The 18,910-nt window shown below is 32.7% G+C and overlaps 1 protein-coding gene across 4 annotated transcripts; it reads right to left on the bottom strand.

Moving 5' to 3' along the window:
- Positions 1-3,515: 3,515 nt before the first annotated feature.
- On the bottom strand, positions 3,516-13,366 carry LOC131528879 (uncharacterized). Of its 4 annotated transcripts, XM_058758324.1 has the most exons (8): positions 12,787-12,914; positions 11,031-11,054; positions 10,702-10,722; positions 10,231-10,287; positions 6,924-7,901; positions 6,627-6,755; positions 6,489-6,507; positions 3,516-6,355 (listed from the first exon to the last, which is right to left on the bottom strand). In XM_058758324.1, the coding sequence occupies exons 1-7, from the start codon at positions 12,827-12,829 to the stop codon at positions 6,503-6,505; spliced, it is 1,257 nt and encodes a 418-aa protein (XP_058614307.1). In that variant the 5' UTR covers positions 12,830-12,914; the 3' UTR covers positions 3,516-6,355; positions 6,489-6,502. The 4 variants fall into 4 exon arrangements, with proteins under 4 accessions (XP_058614307.1, XP_058614305.1, XP_058614306.1 ...); XM_058758322.1 differs by adding an exon at positions 13,238-13,366 and having other exon boundaries at positions 3,516-6,755; positions 12,787-12,830; XM_058758323.1 differs by having other exon boundaries at positions 3,516-6,507.
- Positions 13,367-18,910: the final 5,544 nt, after the last annotated feature.

Below are 18,910 nucleotides of genomic sequence, written 5' to 3'. Positions count from 1 at the left end.
ATTGTATGATTATGGAGACCAAAGCCACTACAGGAGTAGTTGTAATGATAAGCTGTCACCTTTCCCAGACTCCCCAAGTGTCAACTGTTGAACTCTCAGTCCCTTCAGTTTCTGTCAAGAAGTCAGGTCATGTGTCATTTGCATGTATGTCTGATATCAAGTCCTCTGTTTGCCCTATTTTAGTCAAGAAGTCTGTTGTTGAATCATTGGTCATTGGAAAATCATTTCCAACAAAATCTGCGACAGGTGTGCGTCTCCAACAGCGGTGTTTCGTTAGTGAATGAATCTGCAGCTTTGAACGATTAGGAGAGTCAGTGATTAATAACCCATTCATCTACAGTCATTTGCTTCGTTACTGAAGGAATGAATGAATGAATGACGTGATGCTTTGCTCATTAAGACCGTGACTTGCTGCCACCTACTGGCGATTTTAGTTTTAAATCTACAGGTTTCTCTTCGTTTTGCCATTTATTGCTTTATTATATGAATACACTTAATGGCATGTTATGAATATGACACTGCTTTAGGTAAATGCAGGCACGGTTCTATGGGGATACTAAGAATTGAACATTATTTTATTATTATTATTTGTTATTTTTTTTATGATTAAAAATGTAATTAATGCAATGTAAAGAAACATCCAAACAAGCTTTTTATTTTTTATTTAGGCCTATTTATTTTATATGAATTTTATTTATTTATTTATTTTTCACTTGGTAGATCTCGGTGAGTTTCTCATTTGAAAAGTAGATCCCCACAGAAAAAAGTGTGGGCACCCCTGTACTAGATACTCTTGAATGTTTTTTGTACAGCTTCTTAAATAAAAATTAAAGTGACTGTGTGGAATGTTTGTTTAGAAATGCTGGTTATTCCACAGGCTTATTAAAGCAATTTAAAACTTCATGAGATTAAACACAATTCAGTTGTTTGCAGAGTAGCCTATTTTTGCATGTTGTATGCAACATAAATGTTTAATGTTCATGAAGCTGATGTCACAAAAACAAGCTACTAATCTATTTAAAGGGGACATCAGAATATGTGACCCCATTGTTATGTGTTTGAAAATTCCTGACACAACAATCAAACCATTTCAGGCAACTTATCTGTCCTTTTTTTTTTTTTTTTTTTTTTACCACAAATGTAAAATAAATTTACAAACATTGTATCTATACTCTACATACATATGAATAAAACCAATGGTTTAATTTGCAATGAAATGCTTTATTTTTTTAAAACAATGTGTGGTAATATCAGGTTAACAGTACCTTTAACTTAACAAAAACTTAAACACTAATAATAAAAGGCAGGGGAGGGGAGATTTAAATTGACACGCTGCACAGCTAGGGATTAATGGGGTCGGGCTCTTGTACACATTGCATGTTTATTCTTATGATATTTTTTTAGTTTAATAAGCCTGATGAGTAATCAGCATTTCTACACAAACATTCCATATAATAATAGTAACAACAGAAAAGATAAAGAAAGAAAAGCCAACAACGAAGTGTTGTGTGTAAAAGTGTCTCAACCAGCTTTGAAACAACAATTGAAAAGGAACGGGACGCTAACACCTCTGCGTCCTCTCAACACACACAGCCGCGCTCTCTCAGTCTTGTACGGATGTGACTTTTAAAAGATGCAAGCATGCAGAAGGAGCCAATCCACTTCTCCAGTCAATTATGAGCAGAAACCTGGGTGGACAGTACAGTAGAGACACTTTCTGCTTTTTTCATCACTGCACAAAAACTATATGCTAAAATGAAGTGATTTTTCACATGACATTTATTTTGCTTGTGTACTAAAATATCATAAATTGATAATAGTCATAAGTAGTTTTTAGCTCATAAACATGAGGTGCATTTTTGTCTCAACTGTACCCAAGGTGTAGTTAAAACAGCATGGTACAGTTGAGACACCCATTCTTAATGCTCTGAAGACGGCTATCCATTTATTGAAAATGTAATTACAAAATTACAGTTTTAAATAATTACAGTTTAAAAATAAATGTATTCATTTGCTTTATTTAATTCAGATTCAGTTAAACAAAGCAGGAACAAATTTTTAACACTACAAAATATATGGCAAACAGTACAAATGTAAACATAACAGTAAAAATAACATTATACATACCTGTATATTCTATAATCCTACCCCTAAACCTATGCATCACTTGAATCTTTCTGCATTTTTACATTTTCAATCATTCTATATGATTTATAAGCCTGTTTCATCATAGGGACCTAAAAAATATCCCCATAAGGTTCGAATTTACTGGTATTATTATACTTGTGGGGACATTTGGTCCCTATAATGTAGGTAATACCAGTACACAAATACACACAGCCTCTGTATGCATTTTATTTTCTGTAACCTGAATATAATAGGTGGTATTTTCTTACCACCTTGAATATTTCTTAAAATGCTAAATAATCCTTTTAACATTCATGTTAGAAAATATGTCCATTAATAATAGACAGTTGAAATATCACAAATATAATTTTGCGTCGCATGTGTGTAAATGTGACTTTTATCCTATTATCATAACACTGTACAACTAAGCAGCTTGGGACACCAATCCGGGTACAGTTGATACACCGTGTCTCAACCCCACTGACATGCACGCACGTTTCTTTAGATTATGAAAAGACCTTGCATGGCACAATGTCATAAAATGTCTATTTTTAGAGCACAGAGTAACGTTTTCAATGATATATGTTAAGTTTAACAATCATAAAAGAATAATAAGCTATTCATTGTGCAAGGGACATGGTGAAATGAAAATCTCACCTTTGAGAAAAAAAATAAAAATACTTTTGCCGATATCTTCGGAGTGGAAAGATGCAAACATTTCAAATTTCCCACGATCAAAGAGAACACTAATACACGTGTGGAGCAAAAATCACAGCTCGGGGTATGCAAGTTATTTAAGGTGTTTCAACTGTACATGTGTCTCAAATGTACTCAGTCTACCCCTAACGGAGAGAGAGCAGCTGGACAGAGAGAAGAGAGACAATAAAAGTATTAGAAAATGAAAAAATAAATGCCAATTAAATATTATAAAAGCTGTACTGTTCATGTTAAAACTTTTAAAAGTTTTTAGTGTATTTATTAATTTTTTAAAGTACACAGTACATTTGGAGAACATAAAAATCTTTCTGTGTGAAAGAATTTCCTTTATGCTATATATATATATACATATTTACATGATATATACACAGTGTTGGGCAAGCTACTTGTAAAATGCAGTGAGCTATGCTAACAGTTACTCCTCATTAAATAAAGCTTCACTACACTAAAGCTACAGCCCTGGGAAATGTAGCAAGCTAAGCTACAGCAACATGGCAAAAGTAGTTTATTACATCTAAGCTATTTAAAAATAATAATAATAAAAAGTATATATATATATATATATATATATATATATATATATATATATATATATATTATTCATACCAAGTCAATGCTCTCTCAGTGATCAATAAAACTATCAGTCAAGCAGTTATAGACAGGCATAATAGTTCAGTTTAATTGTTTATTCAACAACTGTTCCAAACCAATTTGGCAACAAAAATCACTATCATGTACAGGGCGGATTTACTGTACCTCATATTGTGACATAGGCTAAATAAATTGTTGCTGTCGGCCAGAAACCAGGTAGTTGGTATTGTGGTACATTTATATAAATGGTAGCACTTCACAATAAGGTTCATTAGTTAACAAGTGTAGTTAACATGAACTAAGAATGAACAATACTTCTGCAGCATTTATTAATGTTAATTTCAACATTTACTAATACATTATTAGTTTTTCTCAGTCGCTTTGGTTCATTTCTTAGATCAGAAATGAAATTACTTGTTCAACGTCCACATCATAGTCACTTGTGCTCATGATAAAAGCAGTTTCTCATTCTTTTGAACAAGTTGCAGTTGCAACATTCATGCAATCGATTATGTACATTTGTCTGCGTTTTCCTTCATTATCAGTTACTAATGTCATGTTGCTCAAAATGTGTTATATAGTTCTCTGTGCAATTGTCAAGTTACCCATCAAAACATCTAGTCATAAACTGTCAAGCATATTTTATACACATTTCTATTAGTCTTTTTGTAAATTTGCCATAAATTGTGCAGGTGAATCTTGACTCTCACTAATGAAGAGAATGTAGATCAACCAATGATAAATAATTTCTCTGAAATTCCTCATACAGTGCTGCATGCAAAAGCAAAGCTCTCTGTGTTTGCCTTTCTAATTTTGTATTTTATTATTTATTATTATTATTATTAATTGTATTATTTATTTATATTAATTTTGTATATATGTTCATTGACAAATACTTACTTTTGCAGGTAATCCATTGTGTGGTGCTGTTTGTACAAATTGTTTTGAGAAATGCACATGTATTGCAAATATTATGGATGATTCGAGAAATGCACCAAAGTGACTGAGAAAAACTGTAAAATCAAAAGTTGTGTTTGTTAACATTAGTTAATGCACTGTGAACTAACATGAACTACCAATGGATGACTGTATTTTCATTAACTATAACATTAACAAAGATTAATAAATACTTTAATAAATGTATAGTTCATGTTTTTTCCCGTCCAACGCCACATCAGAGGCAGTACGGGCATCGCATTTACATTTTCATGAACTTGCAGGTCATACAGTTTTCTGTTGCTATGTGGGCGCTCAGTTTTTTCTGTTATTTGGCCAGAGTATCATATTGTAAAAGATTCAGCGCTTCGCACAAGCTATTTGGCTGTGACTTGACAACAAATGCTAGACTACGACACTCTTCTCTGCTCCTCAAATCCAAAAAAAAAAAAAAAATAGCCTTTATAAATATAGTGTTTTTTGAGTAAAGAAAACTGTACTTATTCAATCAACAGTTATTTATTTACCTTCAGACAGCAAATAACCTGAGATGCTCTAAACTGTGCGTCATACTTCTTAATAATGAGGTTTGACTGACAGTTTGAGGAGCCAATGGCTTTACGAGCTTTAGTGGCTGTGGCTTCACTTTTACTGATCTAGGATCAGTGATCCGTAGCAGTTATATTTCCGATTTGAGCTTGAGCTTCAGAATGCTTTGGATAATGTAAGGCATAGCCGTGGGAACATATTTTATTTGGGGGTCGGGGGTGATGGTTGGGGGCTTGATGTTGCAGGGCGGGGACACGGTGGGGGATTTTAGACAAAATCCAATTAAACAGCCCAAACTCTTATAGATTAACATACAAATGAATGAAGAGTTAGGCTATATGCAAACCAATATATATTTGTGCTTTTGTGATTTTAGTTATATAATTTCTTTAATAATTTCTCAAATATTTCTATTATTTAAGGGGATTTAACTAAATATTAACATCGTTGATATGCCAAAGTTGGTCAGTGCACTTTGGCGAATTCTCTCATCAGAAACAACAAAGTGCAGATGTAGGCTACATGCCATGTACATAAGAGATTAATTAATCACTGCAGACAGCTTCACTTAAGTATTATAGCCTAAATGGAGCTTTTTTTTTTTTAGAGTGCTCCAAAAAAGACTCATGCTAGACTGAATTCAATGATATTCTTTGATCATGTAAATGTTCTTGGCTTGCTGTATAATTTGTTCAACCTGGTCTCACAGAATTCCGTGTAATGACCACGGACCCTGAATTCTGTGAGACCAGGTTGAATTTGTTCGTAGTTTGAATAATCGTGAACATGCTGCTTATAATTAAACTTAAAATGTATTTTTATAAACATGTGATCGGGTGAAATACAAATTCAGTCTTATTAAAATATTTTATGACATAATATGGCAGGCTACTTGCCTAAAACGTTACGATTTGCGTGGTTAATAAATTAGGCTACAGTGGTTTGATCAGAGACTAGAGTGCAATTAAAGAGCTGTGCTTAGGTGATTGTCGGTTGGCCATCTTGAGAAGCGAGAAAGCTTCTGAAGACGGCTCATAAAAAGGAAAAAGACATAAATAGTTTTTACAAGCTGGAATCTAAAATTAATCGCGTGAACATTTCACATGAAATGTAGAGACGCGGGACGCACTAATCAAAAAATTAGTTTTGCTACTGAAAAGGTATTTGATTCAGAAAGCAGCGACGCTACCACCACGCTACTAAGAAATGTAGTTAAACTAGTAGCGTCACTACTTGTAGCTACACTACTGCCCACCACTGGTGATATCTGGGGTGGCAGGTGGAGTGGCACAGCTTTTTCTTAGGGTGGCAGTTGCCACACCGGTAGATCCACCTCTGATTCAAAACAAAGGGTGAGGTGAAATGAAGTCCAAAACAAACAAACTATGATCCAGAAGGAGTGTCCTCTGGTGGCCGTGGCTGTGAGACTTCCAGTCTAGAAAAGAGCAGTGTGAATATTCATTGTCATACAGGTCTGGAACAACATTAGGGTGAGGAAATTATTACAGACTTTCATTTTTGGGTGAACTATCCTTTTAAGTAGAAACCAGGAAAATCCTTCAACTCACCTCATGGAATGTGCTTACACTAAAGAAAAAGGAAATTTTAGGGATGATATCTTACTGATGTTACAGAAGTTAGTGAATCTTTTTAAGGAAATATACATTGAGTGTAGCATAATGTTGTATTTGAAATAGATTACTTACTATAAGGTGGATTTAATTCCCTGCTGTTTCGACGTACGGGTTTCTGGATCCTAAGCAATTTACTTGCTTGTGAATCATCTCTAATCCCTCCTTCACATTCACCTAGAGGACTGTCTCTGTCCCCCGACACTATAGAAAAATATCAAATGATAAGCAATTTATGAAGGATCTGTTTTTTTATCATAAACTTGAGCATTAATTGAAAAGGTTAAGTACACAGATCTCTAATATTGGGTTTTTACTGGATTAATTGATAATCAAGTGACAGTACAGATAACAGATGTTTAATATACTCACCAGCAGAGGGAGCAACTGCTGTGGTCTGATGAAGTTCTCTGGATCTCACATCTCTCTGTGTCACTTCTCTCTCTCTGTCTCTGATCTCCAGCTCCTTCTCTCTTTCATGCAGATATCTCTGTCTGTCATCCAGTTCCTTGACTGTTTTATACAGTTCTCTCTCTCTTTCATGCAGACAATCTTCTTTACCTATTGCTCCAGTCAGATTTTTTTGTAGTTGTTTTTCATTGTCTTTGAGCAGTTCCACTTCTCTTTGAAGTTTCTCAATTTCACGTTCTAGCTGACTCTCTCGGTCTTTGGAATCAATTAATGCTTTTCTTAGTTTATTTTCCTTCTCACTGTACTCCACCTGAAAATAATTGCTAGCTTTTCTGAAAAACTCCAAATGCGGTGTAAAAAAATTGTTGTCTTTGTTCTCTGTCATTATCTTTACCTTTTTAAACATTTCATTAACACTTGTGTCAGTGTTCTGTAAAATGTAGTGTCTATTTTCACACATCTTCAAACAGGTGTTCTTTTTTGGATTATTGTGCATAGCCCTATCCATAAATAATACCATGCAATAGTCCAAGACCTCTTCCCCGAACACGTCACTGAGAGCACGTAAAAGATAATAATCTCTACCAGAGTTTTTCACATCTCTGTGTACTAACAGAAAGGCATGAGGCCCCGGAAACAACAAGGATTCATATGACTCCATTTCATTTCTGATAGATTTGACTCCCCTGCTGAAAAACAAGTATGATTTCAAGTGTTCCAGCCATCTAAATGGAGTTTTTAATACAGAAACTTGTCGTCCACAAACATAAGCATTCCTAGGCTCCAATTTTCCAAAGTGAAATGCATTCCTTTTTTTCCTTTTCCTAAGGATTGTGCCACATGCTTTATCCATAAGAGCATCATCACCTCCAAGTACTATAAATCTCAGCTTTTCAGTCGAGTCTGTAGACCATCCAACTTCATCTGTCAATGTTTCATCTGTTTAAAAGTGAATAAAGCAATGTCAGTTGACAAAAGCATTAAACACTGCCCAAGAGAAAATGTAATTTGCAAACACATTTGGAATTTAAAAATAATGTAAACCTAAAGCAAAAATATGCAGAAGTAAACTAAATTTGAAGACATAAAATTATTATTTTTTCAAAGACAGAAATGTAAGCAAAAGTGCACACAAAAGAGACAGATTGGGAACAGTACGTGAAGAAATCCATGCTTTTATTTTGGGTGTTTTTAAAGCATTGGGTGTAGAGCAGAGTACATTTGTTGTAAAGTGGTTTTCCAAAATTTGGGTGCACAGCAAACTGCATTAATCTACTTAAAAAGATGGTCTGCTTTCAAGTCAATTCTATTCGCAGTTGGTATGTTTCATATTGTTTTCATTATAACGGTTTTCTATGGGAGTAAAATGCTCAACATGTAATTTAGCATGTTTGCATATATATTCTGGGCTCAGCTGCTTGCCACATATTATATTTTATTAACAAACTGTATACCGAATTTAGTCTATTTATTTATTTGGTCTTTAGCACTGTCTTCCTCCATTGCACCATATTAAATGTTTTATATTGCAATGAGAGAAAATGAAATTCAGCGTGTTGCATTCATGTTCTGGGTTCATCTGCTTACCTGTACATACATAGTTTTATAACTCTTTTCTATGGGAGGAAAATACTTAACATGAAACTGTGCATTACTTTCATGTTCTGGGCTCCTCTGCCTGCAAAGTCCTTTTAGAAAGGCAAATAATATCCACGTAGCTTTAAGGTGAATATAATATTAGTCACATCAACATTAGTATTGTTAATTTTTTTAATTGTTGTTGGTCATTTAATTTTTTTTTTTAAATGACAAATATCGGTATCGGCGATACTGGCCCTGTATTTACTCGGTATCGGATCGATACCAAAATTTGCAGTACTGCACACCCCTAATATGCAATGCAGAGAGACTTATACGCGACGCCCTCTTCTGGAGATGGGGCGGGAATATGCAGCTCTAAAGCTATACACTCCAAATCAGCTCGTTTTTAGACACACCCCAAAAATGACCTTTTCCAGCTGTTATAATAAGTGATCTGTGGGGAATTTGGGGCTGAAACTTCACAGACACATTCTGGGGACACCCAATGCCAATATTATATCTTGTAAAAGGGAGCATAATAGGTGCCCTTTAACTTTGCAATTTCTGTATTGCATTAGTTTTTAATATTTCTCATGGGGATTTAATCATTTTAGACTTTTCAGTCTGAGTTAAACCTCTTTTTTTGGCTCATTTTATCAGTAAAAGAAAACATGCCTAATAATTCTGCACACCTGAATATAAGGAGTTTTTCACTTCCAGCCTTCATGGACAATTATATATCACTTATAAATGATTAAATACAAAATTAGTAGTAGTTAAGACTGATGTGGTTTGGAATTGGTCAAATGTGCTTGGAAAAAAATATCATCAGAATATCAACTTGCCTAATAATTATGCACGTGGTGTAATGGAAAAAAGAATATTTTAGTGATTTATAATGTTATCTAAAAATAATTTTATTTTACAGAAATATTGTGATTAAATAATAATAAATTAATTTATTATAATATAATTATAAATAAAATAAACTAATATGTATAATATATCATTGCATCTGGTTGTTCCTATATTTTTTTTCTACAGGTGAAAAGTTCAAACATTTGAAATTAATATAATTTTAATGTTGATTTTTTAAAGGTATTGATATGTGCCCATCCCTGCAATTCCTGCAGTTCCCAGATGTGCAATCTTGAATATTCTGTCGACTACTGAATTTGTGGAAGCAAATTTGTAAAGTGAAGTAAAATGGACCACAAATCGCCCGTTGAATATTATAGGTTGTATTTTTAAACAGACTGAATATTTTGGAAGTGAAGTCTGGAAGGTGAATATGGATTATTGCATTTTTTTAATAATGAAAATGTGTGTGAAGTGTTTTGAATTAAAAATGCAATAATCTTAAATATACAACCATGTTGAATTTCAAGCCCTGAAAATACAATGCATTGCATTAAGAGTGCGACATTTTTAATGCTTTTTTTTTTTTTTTTTCTCAGTTAGTGCAGTTTCCAATACATTTGACATTATTTTACTTCCACAGTAAATATTCAAATGTGAATAAACTAGTGACAATTTACTGGGTAAGACTAATTTACAAAAGTTTTAAAATGTGGCCCACACAATAATACACCACTGATTTAATATAATAGGCAAATTCTGGCACTCATTACTATTTTACTGAGCATAAATGAAAAGTAAACTTCAAAGAAACGAAATTAATGTGCACCTGATTGATCTTGTTCTTGATCTTGGTCCTCTGGTATGCTGGTATATGACTGTGAAACTGAGGGGAAAAACAACTTGTAAATATACTAGGTTAAAAAAAAATAGACCAGACCCCAAATTTTAAGAGTAAAGTACAGTGCATCTGCACTCAAATGCTTTCCTCTAATTTCACCTTTCATATAGTTCAATGAGTTTTAACCAACTGCTGTTTTCGTGAATATTATTGAATTTATGAAATCAGTTTCTGTCTAAACATGACACTATATTCATACAACTGTTTTTATTTAAATCATAAACAATCATAAACAAATGTGTTGGTATGCTTCCTTTTAATGTTTCAAAGTATTATGCAGTTAATACTACTCTAAAATACAATACTATAATACTACCAAGCCCCGAGAAAAAAATCAGCAAATAGTCTGGTTCTTGAGCCAGCTGTCAAAATATACTGCCAAATGAACTGTCTACTTACCCTGTGTTTTTACCAAAGGAGCTGTAATAAGAACATATTAGAGTGTCAGAACTCATTGACTCATTTTACCCTAAAATACATACATCTATTTTTCTTATTACATCTTTCACATGATGAATCTTTTCATCTGGCATTCCAGAAATTATTTTATTACGTTTTCTACCTAACTAGTTTCCACATTCAATTATCTATTTTATATTAAAATACAATTGATATTCTTTAAACAAATAAATTCATTCTATGGTTAAATACTAGCTAACGCAATTTTTTTCGTAATTACATGAAGGATAAATATGTCCATACATTCAACAGTGATAAATGTTACTCACTCAGTTCAGTTTCATCATTGCGACCTGTTAAATACAAAGCAAGCAGCCTAAGTTAATGGTTAATAAAAAGTTAATTTGTTATTAGCTACTGGATTAGAGCCAATGAATTCACTAATATATCTTCAATAGCCTATATAGCAGTGGGGATTTCTTTAAGACTGCAATGGAAGCTCAGCTTCCCCTATAATGTAAAAAAAAATAATGGTCAAATATGTACTATTGTGTTAACTTAGTTTATTGACTAAAAATGCGTTAGAACACGTTCATCTCGAAGACGAGTTCGTTCAGAATCAGCTACATATAGCAGGTCAGACTCGATTTGCTTCTCATTCATTCCCGTAGCTTCAGTGTATTTCCCTGCTGAAGCCGAGCGTACATTGACTTCAATGGGGCTGCTTTGAACAGTTTTTTTCAGAGCTTCCAAACTAGACGGTCATTGGATAAATGCTGTGATTATGTCCCGCCCACGGACACTCAGCGTCTCTGGGAGTGAATGGAGGAGTGGGCGGGCCTGGACGCTGAGCTTCTGCATGATGATTGGACGGTCTGCATCTCCTTTTGATTGACAGCGATTTTGTTCTATAAAAAGTCGCTGACGCTGAAGCTATTCGAGTTCAGTCCCATCGCGGCTTTGCACTTGGTTCTTATCAATCATTGTATATATTTTTTTATTCATTTATAATGTTATGTTTTAATATATATGCTGCTACCTCGGAAATTTCAAGATAAAAAATGCTCCTGAGTGACTCTTAGGCCATACGACACGAGCAAGAGTGCTGTTTTTGTTTCGATTGTGTTCGAATCCAAATCCGCGTTGTCTTGGGAGAATCACTGATTCACTGAGCCATTCATTAAATCAGTCATTTGATTCGCTCCTGAAGGATTCAGCCGTTTTGAAAGAATCGTTTGAATGACTCAGTGATTCAATCACGAACTTCTGCCACCTGCTGGCCGTTTTTAAGTTTCCCATCTAAAAGTAGGTATATTACATTATTTTCAAACATATTTCTATATTCAGAATTTAGTATTTAAAACATTAATCTCATAACATTATTTATGAAATTATAAATACAGTCTAAATGAATAAATGCCACATCTAAATATCACTTCATGCAGCTTCTGTGCAGTGCTAAGATGAGTTTTGTTTAGATCATTTCATGGATAACAATAGCCAGTCATTCATTCACATTAATTAAGTATTCAGAGAATAATATTGTCTGTTTTCACTTACATCTATTTATTTATTAAATTTTAATTGGTGGTGGATGAGGAGACCCCCCTCACAATGTAAAGCGCTTTGAGTGCTTAGAAAAGCGCTATATAAATGTAAGGAATTATTATTATTATTATTATTATTATTAATTAATTTTGTAGAATTGACTTATAAATTAAGCTGGTATAGTATCGTAAGACATTTTTATGGTATCATGACAACCCTATTATACACCACATTCCTTGTTTCAGTTGAACCTAATTCCCACATTTCCTCCGTCGAGTTTAATATCTTTTTTTGTTTTTAAATTGTTTGTTCATTCATTCATTCATACAGTAGGCTAGCGTCACTCGAAAAGACGCCTATTGGTCACAGGGTCACAGAGCATTTTCTTGAAAAGGAACGTAGGGCAGAATTTAAGTATAAATAAATGGACAATTTTTATGATGTAGGCCGAAAATGAGCTTCCCCTCTTTGAAAGACCAGCAGCCGCCACTGCGTCACGTTCTCAAAGCAAGATAAAAGTGAGATATAGTTACAGACCTTTGCTTTTGCTTCTGCCTCTGCGTTTTCGTCTCCTCTCCATACTGCAGAGAAAGAACGACAATTAAAAAGCAGCAAAATGTCAACTGTTAGAAAACTCGAAATAAACAGGGGTTCCGCAAACAGGGTTGTTTCGAAAGTGAAAGAAACAAAACCTTGGGTCTCATTGACTAACAGTGCATACGTACGAATTTGTGCGTAATATCTACGTACGAACTCTCCAGTAAATGGCCAAATCACGCACAAATCATGATACTAAATGTGGCATACAAAAAAAAAATTAAAAAAAGCAAGGGGTTCAAGGATGGCCAAACATAGCAATTCCACGAGAGATATAATAAATAAATAAATGAGCAGATAACATAACAATAAACAATCTTTCCTACAAAACAAATTAATTAGGCTATTAAATAAAAAAAATATATACAAAATCACCAAAAAGTGAGCGTACATTCAAAGTTTTAGTTGCCTTTTTGTTACTGGAGGTAAAAGATTTAATGTAGATTTTAATATCTTCTTGAAAGTATTCTGCGTTGTTATTTTACTTGACCTAGCTCATGCAAGTACTGCTCACTGCAGATCCAAATGGGAGGAGCTGGAGCTCTAGCTCCCCCTCGCTGGAGGTAATGGGTGGAGTTTGACCTACTCCAGCTCAGAGCCATATAGAGAGAGAGTTGCGACAACTCCGTTGACTCCAATGGACCGTTTTTTTACAGCAATGGCGGATCATGGAGTCGCTCAATAGTTCCCGGAAGTTAGCGCTCATTTTTTTTTTTTTTTTTATTACAGATTTTAGAACAAAGAACATACAAGGGCAATAACATTTAAATTAACTCAAAACAAATATCATAAAGAAAATTAAAAAGGAAAAGCAATAAAGAAATCACATGTCTGTAAACAAGTTCAAATATTTTCAAATTATTCAAAAGATAGATTTAAGGCTTCAAAATAATTTACAGTTTTTTTCGCTTTGTTATTTCTTGTTTCTTTTAATGTATACAGGTAATGACTCATTTCTATTTTAAAATGGGTAAAATTTGGTTTTTCCACTGCCCATTTACATTTATGAATAAAAAAATTTCCATATATGATGAGTAAATTCACAACATACCATATTTTGAAATCAACAGTATACTCATAAAAAAATAAAACATCCTTTTCTTTGAGTTGCAATTCAATATTAGTGTTTTGTTTAACAAAAAAACCCAATTCACACCAAAATAATTTTGTATAAATACAATCATAAAATAAATGAACAATACTCTCATTTTCCTCTTTGCAGAAACCACACTTCAAGTCGATGTCTTTACAAAACTTTGCAATTACCTGTTTTACAAGATAAAAACAATCTTGTATGATACTTCTCTGGTTTTATTTGTGATACAAAAACGTCTGGAGATCTTAAAGGTTTCTTTCCAATTGACATCTTGAAATTGTGATCTCCAAAAACCAATGGCTGAAGGAACACTGGAAATCTGGCAAATCGTTCTAAGATAATTATTATTAAATTTTTGTTCTTTTATATTTATACCTTCCAGTTTAAGACTGAAATCTAAATTAGTTTTTTTGTCTATATCATTTCCTAATAATTTCCTAAGTTCTGAAGGAATTGCATTAATTACCTTCATATACTCCTTAACAGGTATATAAAATGAAAATTTTCCTAAAAACTCTGTATAGGTAAGCATATGACCATTACTATTATTCAAAAGTTGTGAAACCAACAAAATATTTTTTCTAAACCAATTAACTAAAAAAAGAGATTTATTTTGGTGTGTAATGTATTTATTATTCCAAATTAAGCATTTATGAGGGGAAAAATTGTGTTTGTATATAATCATCCATGATAACAATGCCTGTTTGTGAAAATTGGAAAGTTTTATGGGAAGCTTGCTAATATTAAAATTACAATTAAGAAGAAATTCAATACCACCTACTTTTTCAAAAATAATATTAGGGATGTAATACCATAGTTTATCTTTTGAACGGATATAATTTTGTATCCATTTAATTTTCAAAATAGTGTTGGATGTTTCAAAATCGAGTACATTTAGTCCACCTTGGTTAAGTGGATTACAAAGTATTTTTTTATTCAAATAATGCTGTTTATTTTTCCAAATAAAATTATACATATATTTATTTATCTCATTAATGATACTTTTTGGAATATCTATAGCCATTGCGGTGTAAACTAATCTGGATAAACCTTCAGATTTTGATAATAAAACTCTCCCATTTAAAGAAAGGTCTCTCATCAGCCAAATGTTAAATTTCTTTTGAATTTTATTAATTATTGGGGTATAATTAATATTTACTCTTTCTTTTTGATCTTTGCATATTGTAATTCCTAAATAAGTAATATAGTCTTTTATTGGAATACCACAAAATTCAAACAAGTTACTGGGTCTTTCTTTTAAAGCAAACAATTCACATTTTTTAATATTTATAGCTAACCCTGATACTAAATAGAAATCGTGAAGACACTCAAGAGCCACTTTTAGTTCTTTTATGTCTTTTAGAAAAATTGCCGTATCATCTGCTAACTGGGAACATTTAATCACATTATTGGCCAACTGGATACCTTGAAACGGATTGATTTTAATATGAAGATACAATACTTGCATGACCAATAAAAATAACAGAGGAGATAATGGATCTCCTTGTTTAACACCTCTACCTATATTAAATCTAGGAGTGGTCCCGAAGGGTAGTTTAACAGAGCTATTGCAATTATTATATAATGTTCGAATTGCACGAATAAAGTTGTTGCCAAAACCAAAGAAATCAAGAACTTCAAATAAAAATTTGTGGTTTACAGTATCGAACGCTTTATAATAGTCTATAAAAAAAATATAACTGTCATCATTTAAAAGAAAATTGTAGTCAATCAAATCTAATATTAATCGAATATTATTGCCAATATATCTACCACATAAGAAGCCAGATTGACAATCATCAATAACTTCATTTAGAACTAACTTTAATCGATTTGAAAATAATTTAGTATCATTATTGATTAGAGTTATAGGCCTCCAATTTTCTATATTTAATAGGTCTTTACCGGGCTTAGGAATCAATGTAATCAATCCCTGTAACATAGTTGGCAACATTACTTCATTTTGCAATTATTTCTTTGAAGACATATAAAAGAAACTCTGAGATATCCTCTTTGAATTCTTTATAAAATTCACAGGTCAGACCATCATTACCTGGTGCTTTGTTATGTTTAAGCTTTTCAATGCTTTTATGAATTTCTTCAAGAGTTATATCCAGAAAAAAAAGCAGCATTACCTATATTATTGTTTTGGGCATATAACTTTTCATAAAATGTAACAACAAAATTAGATATAAATTTTGGGTCCACCGTAAGAGAATCATTAATCTTAAGTTTCTTTAAAGAGGAAACGTCTCCATTTTTCCTTTCAAGATTGAAAAAATATTTAGAATTCGATTCACCTTTTTCTAACCACTTTCTCCTTGACCTTATAAACGCACCCTTAGCTTTATATTCATAGATTTGTTCTAATTCCAATTGTAATTTTATTAAAATATTTTTATCTTGTTCACTTACTATTTGTTTGTCATATATATCCATTATGTTTTGAATTAAAATATTTTCTTTGTTTCTTTTGGCTTTGGCTATTTCTTTACTTCTTGAGACTGCAAATTTTCTAATTTCATATTTCAAAATTTCCCAATTTATTCCATATAAGCCTGATATTTTAGCATTATTGTAACATCTCTTTATCACACTTTTAACCTTATCCTTAAACTGAACATCTTCAAAGAGTGAATTGTTTAATTTCCAGTAATTGAAATTAAATCCTCAAGATCTTTTATCACCAAGGCTGATGACTAAATGGATGATTTTATGGTCACTGAAGACTGAAGGCACTATGTCAGTCTCCTGAATTTGATTCCCAAGCTCCTCAGATGTTAACCAAAAGTCAATTCTAGATTGTATAGATCTATCCTTATTACTCCAAGTAAAGTCTATCTTATCAAGATTTCTGTGCCTCCATTCATCCCGACAATTTAATTGAGAACATATATTAAATATATCAGTATACTGGGACTGTCTACTGATACGGGGAGGAAAACAATCCAGAAAAGGATCGTTAATAGTGTTCCAGTCACCACCTAAAATCAACTGAGCACTTGGGTATATTTTGTAATAACAATCTGTTTTGTAGAGTATAATTGTCACCATAGATGTTCCCCAAAATTAAAACATTATTTTCATCTTCTATAACTAAAATCAACCATCTTCCACAAGAGTGAGCTTTACTTTTTAAAATTTTCCCTTTATAATTACCTTTCAAAACTGCGACCCCTGCTGATTTATTACTCCCATATGCCAACCAAATATCACTACCCCACTGATTTTTCCAAAAAACAAAATCAGACATTACTGCATGAGTTTCCTGTAAAAAATAAAAGTCAGGCTGAAATCTTTTAAGAAATAAAAAAATTGCTTTTCTCTTTAACAAATCACGAATGCCCTTAACATTGAACGAATATAAACATAAAGACATAATCTCTTAATAGATTACCAAAGTCAAGTGTTTTCCATTCACCCAAGAACAACATTTACGTAAATAACCTAATTGAGTGTCACAAATAACACCAAATAGCCTATACAACATTTTCAAACTGGAAGTAAAGCAAACAAAAAGTAACTCAAAAAAGAGTTATAATGTTATCCAGCATATATACACAAAACAATAAGTTAGCGCTCATACTATCAGCGCCATAGAGATGCAGCAGAAGAGACCGCTGTGATGAACTTTTAAAAGGTAACACATTTATAGAACAAAATTGTATATTATCAGCAGAGCTAATCAATTTACCTTGTGCATTAAAACAGATTATTATTAGATTATTCCTCACTTAATTAGTAGATTTACGGGATGTTATTCATTCTCTTTGTTGTTGTGTAATTAAGGCTTTTAAACGTGATTTCTGCTGCTGGGAAGTTATAATAGATTTAGATTTATTGCAAAGGATGCTGATGAAATTAAGTGAGAATAAAAAAAGTTTAAAATAGGCGAGCAGTTTTCATTTCAGAATCATGCTAGGCTACATTTCCAAAAATGTATTATATACCACTACTATTTTATAGAAGTAATCACAATAAACCTGTACTGTATTACTGTATTTTATACTTAAATGTCTTAGCTACTGTAGAAGCACTGTGTTGAAGGAGCAGATGCCACAGGACTGAAATGTGATGGAGCATCACTTAACCATTTCTCCTGTGTTTTTCTCCTTCTCTATCTGGCTCAGAACAAGAACCACCTGAAGACCTGTAATGAAATATCACCCTCTCACATCGAGTCTCTTCACTGGGTTTGGCAAGTCTTTCCCTGTTCTTTGTGAAAAAGTGCCAGTTCCCAAGTATGATTACATCACATTTTGTTGTTGTAATCTATTGACTATATCCAGCCTCTCATGAAGACTTCAGATGACCAGCACCTGTGAAGAGATGACGCCAGCCCTTGAGAGGACTTCAGATCAAGCTGACTCTGAATAAACATACAAAACTGATCAATTTTCCTTTCATTGTAATCAACATGATCAAATCACGTAACCATTGCTTTAATTTATTAATTGTTTCTGAACTCATAACATTACTTAACTGCATGATTTGTATAGCCTAATTTCAGAACATTTCTGCCATATGAACATTACTTTGACACAGTTACATCTGTTAACAGTACTCTTATTTGTAATGTAGAAACATTCATTTTCTCTAAAGCTGCTTTGAAACAATGTGTATAATAAAAAGTGCTATACAAATAAATGTGAATTGAACAAAACTTGATGTATCATTTTTTCTCCTCTCCATGTCAGTAGGGATACCATAAATTCACACTCCTTTCTGTGAGACTGGAGCATCCCATGCAGCACAGCAAACTATAGTGGAGACTGTTCAAGGACAGCATGCTTTATAGTATGTAAATAAGTGCATAACAAAGGTTAACATACATAAAATATATGATTTAATTGGTAAAAATGTTTTAAGTTATTTTAAATTTGAATATACTACAAATATATATTTATATATTAATAATTGAGGGGTGCACAAGAATAAAAAAACATTAAAAGAGATTAATTCCCACTT

Source organism: Onychostoma macrolepis, chromosome 21 (genome assembly GCF_012432095.1).
Source record: "Onychostoma macrolepis isolate SWU-2019 chromosome 21, ASM1243209v1, whole genome shotgun sequence".
NCBI lineage: Eukaryota > Metazoa > Chordata > Actinopteri > Cypriniformes > Cyprinidae > Onychostoma > Onychostoma macrolepis.
The sequence above is the reverse complement of the archived record's forward strand: the minus strand, read 5'-3'. Positions and strand labels throughout refer to the sequence as shown.

Excerpts from the sequence above, each read along its gene's own strand:
- LOC131528879 (XM_058758322.1), bottom strand. The coding sequence starts at position 12,829 with ATGGAGAGGAGACGAAAACGCAGAGGCAGAAGCAAAAGCAAAG. Across the intron at positions 10,288-10,701 it reads TCCTTTGGTAAAAACACAGG|TTTCACAGTCATATACCAGC; the intron begins GTAAGTAGACAG and ends TTTTCCCCTCAG. Across the intron at positions 7,902-10,230 it reads TCAAGAACAAGATCAATCAG|ATGAAACATTGACAGATGAA; the intron begins GTGCACATTAAT and ends ACTTTTAAACAG.